The following is a 9,712-nucleotide window of genomic DNA, read 5'->3' on the forward strand; positions in this document are numbered from 1 at the left end:
CCATGCACACACACACTCACACCTAGGGGCAATTTGGAGAGGCCAATTAACCTGACAGTCATGTTTTTGGACTGTGGGAGGAAACCGGAGTACCCGGAGAAAACCCACGCATGCACAGGGAGAACATGCAAACTCCATGCAGAAAGACCCCAGGCTGGGAATCGAACCCAGAACCTTCTTGCTGCAAGGCAACAGCTCTACCAACTGTGCCACTGTGCAGCCTATATATATATATATATATATATATATATATATATATATATTATATATATATATATATATATATATATATATATATTATATATATATATATATATATATATATATATATATATATATATATATATATATATATATATATATTTTTTTTTAACCAGTATATAAAATGGTTTAAACTGCATTCCTCATTTGTCTGTCTGTCCTCTTTCTTGTGTTGCATTTATCAGAGGTAGTTTAACTCTTGTAAAGACAATTATCAGTCTTATTGTAAACCTCAGCTGAGTTTCAGTTATGTCAGACAGTTTAAAAGATGCTTCATTATGGCTCCTCAAAATGAAAATGAGCTGATAATATCTGATTTGGTTCTGGCTTCATTTGTCTGCTTTTCTGCCGTTTTCCAGCATCCAAAGAGCTCAAACATGAACAGTACTTTGCTGCCTGAATGGCAGAAAATACTGAAAAATGTTTATAACTTTTAACTTACATGGACTTGGTTATTATGCACAATAACGACCTGAAGCACCCCAGGAGGCCCCATCCGAATGAGTTAAGAATTACATAAAGCTGTTTTACTGGCATTGTATAATCCTTTTTAGATCTTTTAAACAGGCAGTTCACGCTCAGAAACTCTCCATTGTGCCTGAGTTAAAACAATTATGCTGTATTATGCTCTATGCTGTGACAGTTAAGACAAAAACTAATTGACTTAGGAGATAATTAGTTTTTGGTATAAGGTCAGAATGGCTTGGAAAACATTTTTCTTTAATAAATGACTTCATGATTTAAAAACTGCAATTTGTACTTGCTCAGATTATCTATCTCTAGTAATCAGAAACATTTTAAAGATGTTATTTAGTCTTTAAAGCTCAGCTATGGTTTCCTAAATGTAAACATCTTTAGCATTACCATTATTTTTGCAATGCTTGATGTTAAAAAGTTGCAGGAATCACTTTGAAAATGAAATCAATTGCTTAAAGACAGTCTAAAGTCAGTATTTATGTGGAAGGGAAAAGTCTGTAATCAATTAGAGCAAAACTGCTGTAGTGAAAGTGATGCAGGTACAACATATACATCTGATGTTTTTAATCAAAGCATTTAAGTAAGAATAACATCAGTTCTGCAGGCTGTCTTGTTGTGCCCGTTTGAGCCAAAACATTCTGGTCTGAGTAATAAAACTAAAGCACAGACAGAACATTTCCTCCCTGTTTGGTTTAGGACCCTGTGAATGTTCCTCGCAACACAGCAGCATGTGGGAAAATTCATTTCATCACTATAAAGGAATGATGAAGTGATGTCTCACTCCCCGTTGGGAAACATTTGCTCGGATTAGATCAGGACCTCTGGAAACAGGAGGCCTGGATTGTTTAATCTCTGAGATCCATGAGCAAAAAGAGACCAGTTGTTCTGGAAACAGTTCTGGTGTTTGGAGAAGAACGGGTTTGAAGGGGTGAAACTTTACTAAACTGTTCCTGTGAATGAAAAAATAAACTTATTTAAAAAAATAAATAATTCCAAGCCTCCTAACCTGAATATTGAGATTTTGAGAAAAAACAACATTTTTTTACTAGGAAAAAAAAAAATCTGAGAAGCAAACTCAAAATATTTGAGTTTTTTTGCGGGGAAATTTACTCTTTTTTTTCCATCTACACTTGCACAAACACGCCGTCGTAAAAATGCGCAGCTAATGCAGGGACAAAACATGTCGGACCGACCACAGCGCCCCCTGGTGGTTTAAGCTTATGCTGAACGCCAGCACTGGAGAAAACAAGGTCAGATTTTGGATGTTTGATCAAAACACAGGAGTTTTACAATTATTAAAACAATTTGTGTTTGTCAATAACTAGGAACTCCAAGAAAACTGGATTGATACCAATAACATAAATGCTGGTGGTTTTCAAAAAGGTTTATTTTTTGCATCTTCTTGGACTCCAGTCAGCTATCAATGTCCCAGTACTTAAACAAGAGGAAGAGGAAGACAGCCAGGAGCACAACAGAGAGGATGTGCTTGGATGACTTGAAAATCAAGACGACTCGGTTCAGTGTGCACACAAACACCAAGAGGGTCGACATGACAACAAGCAGCCCTTTGATTAGTTTCGCGATGGTAATCTGTGCTATGCTGTCTTCGTGTCTCACAAGATCCATCTCTTGCTGCTGCAGCTCCATCTTCAGGAGATGGCTCTGGCATTTGTCCAGCGCCACCTACAGGTGAGAAAAGATAAGATAAAGTGGAAATAACATCATTGGAATCTGGTGCTGAACACTAAATTGATAATATCGCAATAGACTCATGTTCAATCTCTCATATGTCTGATGAAATATTCAATAATTTCACAGATCTAGAACCGTGTGGACCTGGAAAGGCTTTTAGCTCTGCTAGGTGAGTGGAATCAACTAACTCTCTCCCTCTTTGGTTGCCTAGCAACTCACTCGCTCTTTTGTTGCCTAGCAACGACCTGTTGAGTAACTTGCACAGCAACAGTTACATGTTGTGCCTCAAAACTGCTTAAGAATAAGAAGCAATGCTGTGGAACAAAAACTGTGGATAAAACAGAAAAGATCACGCCACCAGTTTGGCATATTTCATATATTAAAAACAACAACAACAACAACAAATCAATACTATTAAAGTTGACCAACATACCGTGATGAGTTTTTCAGCAAATATTAAGACCACACAAAAAATTATTGTAGAAAAAGCTTCAAATCATATTCGTCTTTTACTGGAGCATCAAAATCTCAAACTGAACATTTTAGAAATATCAAGTGTTTAATTTGAACGGAAACAAAACTGAAGTTATCTCTGGATCTAAAGAGGAACGATCCAGCGTCACCACGCAGCTTCAGTTAATACAGCTGGAAACTAGAGATTAGCCTTCAGTCTGGGTGAACCTTCAGAGCAACATAAAGACAGTTACAAAGTCAGACTTCTAACACCTGAAGAACATTTCCAGGACTATAAAGGACTAATGTCCCAGCAAGATCTGATTCTTTGGGCATAAATACAACATACAAGTCTCCCATCAGGCATTAAAGGTCCATTTTATGAAGAAAAAGTTTGAATTTCCAGAGATCCTGGAGTATTAAGACAGGAAGTGAAACATGGTTCAGAGTGATGCATGAAAACCTTCACTGGTTGCTTACAGAAAACTCCTCCGCTTTGTTGTTATACTGAAAGTCAATGATATCCTTTATGCTGTTTATCTCCTCTTTCAAGTTCGACGTTTCCCTCTGATGAAGCTCAGTCAGGTAAGCGAGTTCCCGCTCCAAAACATTCAGTCTGCCAACCCAAAACACCGCATCACCAAACAAGTCAGAACTCTGAATTGTGACGAAAACAGTAGCCAGTATTCGGATGTTAAAGTCAAAATTCTGGAAAAAAAAAAAAAAAGAGTTAGAAATCAGAGAAGAAAACTCTTAATTCTGAGATTAAGATCTGAATTCTCAGAAAAGTCAGAAGTCTGAGACTGAAGTTATAAACCTGAGGAGAAAAGTCAAAATTAATTCAGACTTTTTTTTTTTTTTTTCCAAATTTTGACTTTTTCCCTAATTCTGGCATTGATCTTAAAGTTTAGACTTTTTTACGAATTTTGAAAAATTAAAAATTCTTAATTGTAAGAATAAAGTCATAATTCCGAGGGGAAAGTTTTTTCTTTTCTTTGTTTTTGCAGTGGGCAGAACTGACCTTGACATTTCTTCCTCCATCACACGCAGCATGTCGTTGTGGTCCCGCTCGTACTCCGTCTTCAAGGTTTGCAGGGATTTATCGAGGTTCTTTTGGGTTTCTCTGACCTGCTGGATGTCACTGAGCGCAGCATCCAAATGTGTGGATTTTTTATCACTGCGACACTTCCCAGCTTTCCTGGAAGAAGACCCGCTTTTGCTGCTGCTTGCAACAGAAGGAGGTCTAAAGCAGCTGGAGTGCTTGTCTGAGGAGAAGGTCGCCAGGATCTTGTCTAGAGAGAGGGTGGATGTTGAGTTCCTCCAGCCATGACTTTCACCTTCTTGGTTTTCGTTCATGTTCTTCACTCTGCCAGACTTACAGTGGACGGAGAAGGAGAATTTCATTAATTTAAAGTTGTCTGGCAGCCGCACAGTGGCGCAGTTGGTAGAGCTGTTGCCTTTCAGCAAGAAGGTTCTGGGTTCAATTCCCAGCCTGGGTCCCTCTGCATGGAGCCTGCATGTTCCCCCTGTGCATGGTGGGCTTTCTCAGGGTACTCCAGCTTCCTCCCACAGTCCAAAAACATGACTGCCAGGTTAATTGGTCTCTCTAAATTGCCCCTAGTGTGTGTGAGTGTGTGTGTGCATGGTTGGTTGCCCTGTGACAGACTGGCAACCTGTCCAGGTGACCCCACCCCTCACCCAGAACATTAGCTGGAGAGGAACCAGCACCTCCCGACCCCACTGAGGGACAAGGGTGTCAAGAAGATGGATGAATAAATTTGTCTGTTAAAAATACAAATTTGTGTGATTTTGAATTGGAGTCAAGAGTTGAATAAAATCTGTCCATGGGCCATTAATGGCCCCGCGCCACACTTTGGACACTCCTGTTATAGATTTTAGTAATTTTGTTGCTCCCTCCCTCCCCCCAGATTTTCTTAGAGTGTTCCAATAAATAATGAGATGCTTTTATTTTGATAATCCGGTGTTAAATTCCTTCTTCACATTATTTAAATGTGTTTATATGAATAATATTATTTAATCTACACAATGCAGTGTTTAATTAAAAAATTTCAGCTCTTTTTTTTTTTTTTTTTAGCATAAATCAGACTCAACATCTCCGTTTTCAACCATTTCCACAAACAAACAAAAGTGGATCTGGAGATGAAGATGAGAAAAGCTGAAGTGAATTATGATGTCACTCACCTGGCTTCAAACCGGATCATCTGAAACGGGTCAGGGTTTGGAGGTGGATCACAGTCTGCGCCACCTGACTGACGCAGCTGAACTGTTAAACTACAGCCACGTTGCTATAGGCAACAAATTGTTCGAGTCACAGCTGTAAAAAGACGATTTATTGCTATAAATGATCATTTTCAGCAGTAGAACATTGAAGAAGGATTTCTGAAACACGTGTTCGCTTTTCTGAATGAAGAAATGGAAAAATAAAATTAAAAGTTAGCTTTTGAGGAGCACAGGTAGGGAAATGCAGGTGTTAAAGTAACGTGTCTCAAGTAAACATAAAAACGAAACAAACATCTAAATGAAGAAAATTAGAGCAGATTTTAAACCAACTTCAGGACCGAATTTATTCCAAGGACGAATAATGAGGCGACAAAGACCCGCCGTCACTTCCTGTCCCCACATTAAGAAACTCTTTTACAAAAAATGTGAATAATTTTTGAAGTATTACTCAATTTATTGAACTGAAATTCTGTACAATTAGATTACATTTCAAATATTTCCTTTTATTCAGTTTTTTTGCACCGAGACTGTTCAGATTTGCATATTTTGTCGCCCCCTTCTGGAGGCCGATGATTGGTTGTTTCTCTTTCTGGTGTTTACTTTTAATTTTAAAAAACAACCTCTAATTTAAATGAATTAAAACAATATTAACATTTTAAATGTTCGTGTCATTCTTACACACAACATTAAAAACTGCTTGACCACTGGCCTCCATTGTTCCAGTATGTTTAAGTCATATTAAATTTATGTTGTATTTCTACTGAGGCGAGCAGAGAACCCAAAAGCAACAGTAGCACTACTTCTACATTTCTTTACTAAGGTAAAAGTAAAAGTATCCATCCAAGAAATTAGAAATTATTTAAGTAAGAGTAAAAAACAATTTGATAAAAAGTTTACTGAAGCACTAACTGGTCAAATGATCGATTATTTAATAGTAAAAAAATTACATCATCAGACAGACCAAATTATAAAGTTAAGTAGAAACTTTGGTATTTTAAGGATGAAAATGAAAATAATTCAATAAAAAAAAAAAGCAAAATCAGGCAGAATATTTTTTTTTTCCAAATCAGTTTCTTTCAGTTTCTGCCTGAAACTGAAAGTTTGGTTAAAACATGTTTGCTTTTCATTTCAGTGGGTAGAAAATCCAGAAATTTTACCCAAGTCAGAGTAGAGATACTTCATAATAACATTACTCGAGTAAAAGCAAAAACATACATTATAGCAAAAACACTCCAGAAAGTTATTTTTTGTAAAGTCACTAAACTAAATGCAGTTGAGTAAAAGTAACTCTGTATTTCTATAACTTCTGAAGGTAACACAGTTAATCGATTTTGCTGTAAAATGATTCTATGTTCCTGGACAATACATTCAAACCCAAAGTTAATAAAACAAATAATGTCCCACTGAACAGCAGGCAAGTGACTGAATGTTTGACTCTTTGTGGCTGAAATGATGAAGTGGAAAAGTTCAGAGTTCAGAAATCAGAGCTGATCATGAACTGATTACAGAACCGATCAGTCAGAATCACTCAGGTGATCTTAGAAACCTTCTTTGCTTTCTGCACACGGCTCAGTCTTTGGTGACACACTGAAGGAAGGAGGCTCCACGATGATTAGTCCCAGAATGTTTCATTCTGTAAATAAACATTTCTGTAAATAAATAGTGGAGAGAAAGTGATTCTCTGACTCACTTCATGCACAAACACTGCATGTTCATGACATCTGAAATCACCTGATGACATTGATTCATCTTTTCTTGCAGTTTCACGGCAACACTCTGTGATCAGAGCGATGGAGGAATTAAAAATGCTTCAGTGTGTGTGTGTGTGTGTGTGTGTGTGTGTGTGTGTGTGTGTGTGTGTGCGTGTGTGTGTGTGTGTGTGTGTGTGTGTGTGTGTGCGTGTGTGCGTGTGTGTGTGCGTGTGTGTGTGTGTGTGTGTGTGTGTGTGTGTGTGTGTGTGTGCATCAGGCACTAATTGGACTGAATTTCACTGAGTAACAAAAGATCAGACTCGAAAATTCCAGCTCCGGTCTGCACAGGCTCGGCTTTGTTGTCGTTTCGCGGCTGTTTGCTGTGTTAACAGTTATCCCTTCATCTCTCTCTCTTTCTGTCAGAGTCTTTTTCGCCTTCCCCCTCTTTCTCTCCTACAGCCCGTGAAAGGATTTGGTTCCCTCTGCCTCGGCACAGTCACCTCAACTTGTGAGGAGCTTCAAAGCAAACTTTGAAATCGTTTTTTCAGCCCAGGATGGACTGTGGGTTTTCAGTGAAGTGGAGACTTGTGTCTCTGTGAAGCTGGTTGAGGTTTAGGTAAGTCTGACATGCTGGAGCTGCAGAACCTTGAGGATGTTAGCGGCGCCGGGCCCCACGCTGATGGACTCGGTTCTGATGAGATGGAGTGTAAGATCTGCTACTCTGCTTATAATCTGGAGAGTTGCAGGCCGAAGGTCCTGGAGTGCCGCCACCGGCTTTGCTCCAAATGTCTCTGTAAGATCCTGGATCTGGGCGAGTCGCCGCCGGACGCCCTGGTGTGTCCGTTCTGCCGCTGCACCACCAGGTTCCTGGGGGAGGCTGTGAGGAACCTGCCTGACGACTGCAGCCTGGTGGCGAGGCTGGCTCTGCAGAGCAGGAATCAGAGGAACTTCCGGATCCAGCCGGACTCTGAGGCGGAGCTGCTGCTCAGCCCACGGCGCCTGAACGCCCTGATGGGGAACAACCAGTCCTACTCCGCCTCCGGCCTCCCCTACTCCAGCATCAGGAGCTCTCCTAACTTCGTAGTCATCACCATCATGGAGCCTCCACCGGCCACGGCCCAGGACCTCCGGGTCGGCTCCTGCAGACTGACCCGGGACTCGTCCAGTTCGGACTCGCTGGCCTCCGCCTCCCAGCGGTGGACGGTGTGGACCTGCACGGCCCTGATGTGCCAGACCTCGGCCCGGGTTCTGGTGTGGGTTCTGGGGCTGCTGTACTTCAGCTCGCTGCCCATGGGGGTCTACCTGCTCATCATGCATCGGACCACGGTCGGGGTGCTGCTGGTGAGCCTGGTGCCCGCCAGCCTCGTCTTGATCCTCATCTACGGCTTCTGTCAGTGTGTCTGCTATGAGCTGTGGCACTGCTTGCCACCGTGACGGGACGAGGAACTGGGCCAATCACAGCTCTCTGAAAATAATGTGGATGTTTCCAACTTAGACACTGAGAACAATCTAAATAAATCTTATTTTTATCCTCTTTAGTTTCACTTCATAACCCAGTTACTAAATCTACGAGGAATGCTTCAAACTCTGCAACATCCGTGGATTTGTTATCTTATTGTGTATCAATAGTGACTAACTTTTTTAATCGATTAGGATCTTTATTGATAGAAAAAAGGAGGAATAAATCTCTGTCAAAATATATACATATAAATACATTTTTCTAGACAATCTTTGGAAATTTCTGAGTTTGAAGAGTTGAAAATTTCAAAGTATTGCAGATTAATCTGATATTTTTGTATTTTTATCAGACAAATTTTCAACTTTTCTAACTCTTAAATATCAACATTTTATATAGGATTTTTTTTTGTCTTCTAGCAAATTTTCGACTTTTGGAGCTCAGAGATTTCTCTGTTTTTCCAGTAAAATTCTGGGATGATTTAAGGATTAATCTCACAATTTTTCTGGAAATAAATAATAAAGTTCTGAGTTTGTAAAGTCGAAAAAAAAATCTCTGAAGTGTTGAGATTAATCTAATCGTTTTTTAGAATTTTTTTATTTTTTATTTGAAAGTCACAAATGTTAAACTTTTTAAACAGAGAAATCGCCAATTATTTTCTAGAACATTTTGAGATCACTTGCATTAAACTTTAAAGTTAATTTCACATGGTTGATGAATGCAACTATAATTTCATATTAAGTGCTCTCGGTCGCCCCCTGCTGCCAGGGAGGCCACATGCAGCTCAGTTTGCTGAGAAAATTCAAGTGCTCATATCTTCATGTGTTCACTTTGCTTTTATTCTGTCAGGCTGTTTGTTTCACTGCAAAAATAATTTTTAGATTCAGTTAAAGTCAGATCGGTTTTGTTGTTCTTCATTGATGCTTCTGTAATAATAATATAACCTAGATTTAATATGTAGTTACTTTATTTCAGTTTGCCACTTTGTTTCACACCATGGCGGCTGGCAGTACGTGTGTATGGTGAAACATAAATGAATGACGTTGCACTACAATAAATAAGACAACAAACAACAAAACCTGACGTCATTGATCTGACACGCAGCCAGAGAATCAGCTGAATGAGAAACTGCAAGCTGGCGGGAATTAAACTTAATCAGATGGAAAGTGTAGCAAAGTTCCTTTCACAATAAAAGAACTAAATAGCTTAAAATTAAAATAAAAATACATTGAAGAGACGAATAAAATTCTGGATGTTCCTGGTGCTGCTTTTATTCTGTAATTTGGTAAATTAGTGTAATATCTGTTGTGAGACTATAACAGACAGAATTTTGTCCCTAATTGATCAATAATGTGAGAAATGACAGAAAAGTAACATGTTCTACCATCTTTTTTTATTATTATTATTATTAATATTCAACATGTATTTTTGTTTTAGAATT

The 9,712-nt window shown here is 39.1% G+C and overlaps 2 protein-coding genes across 3 annotated transcripts; one reads left to right on the plus strand and one right to left on the minus strand.

Annotated features, from left to right (window-relative positions):
• Positions 1-2,107: 2,107 nt before the first annotated feature.
• Positions 2,108-5,221, minus strand: LOC103480052 (transmembrane and coiled-coil domains protein 1-like). Of its 2 annotated transcripts, none has more exons than XR_536038.3 (4): positions 5,086-5,221; positions 3,905-4,257; positions 3,364-3,591; positions 2,108-2,421 (listed from the first exon to the last, which is right to left on the minus strand). XR_536038.3 is itself a non-coding variant. In XM_008434798.3 (4 exons), exons 2-4 carry the CDS (start codon positions 4,237-4,239, stop codon positions 2,152-2,154), a joined length of 741 nt encoding a protein of 246 aa, XP_008433020.1. In that variant the 5' UTR covers positions 4,240-4,257; positions 5,086-5,221; the 3' UTR covers positions 2,108-2,151. The 2 variants fall into 2 exon arrangements, 1 of the variants encoding a protein (XP_008433020.1); XM_008434798.3 differs by having other exon boundaries at positions 3,364-3,499.
• Positions 5,222-7,043: 1,822 nt separating this feature from the next.
• Positions 7,044-8,349, plus strand: rnf182 (ring finger protein 182). Its single transcript, XM_008434797.3, has one exon. It carries the CDS (start codon positions 7,443-7,445, stop codon positions 8,247-8,249), a length of 807 nt encoding a protein of 268 aa, XP_008433019.1. The 5' UTR covers positions 7,044-7,442; the 3' UTR covers positions 8,250-8,349.
• The last annotated feature ends 1,363 nt before the right edge of the window (positions 8,350-9,712 follow it).

The sequence above is a fragment of the Poecilia reticulata genome, chromosome 17 (genome assembly GCF_904066995.2).
Source record: "Poecilia reticulata chromosome 17, P_reticulata-male-v2, whole genome shotgun sequence".
Taxonomy (NCBI): Eukaryota; Metazoa; Chordata; class Actinopteri; order Cyprinodontiformes; family Poeciliidae; genus Poecilia; species Poecilia reticulata.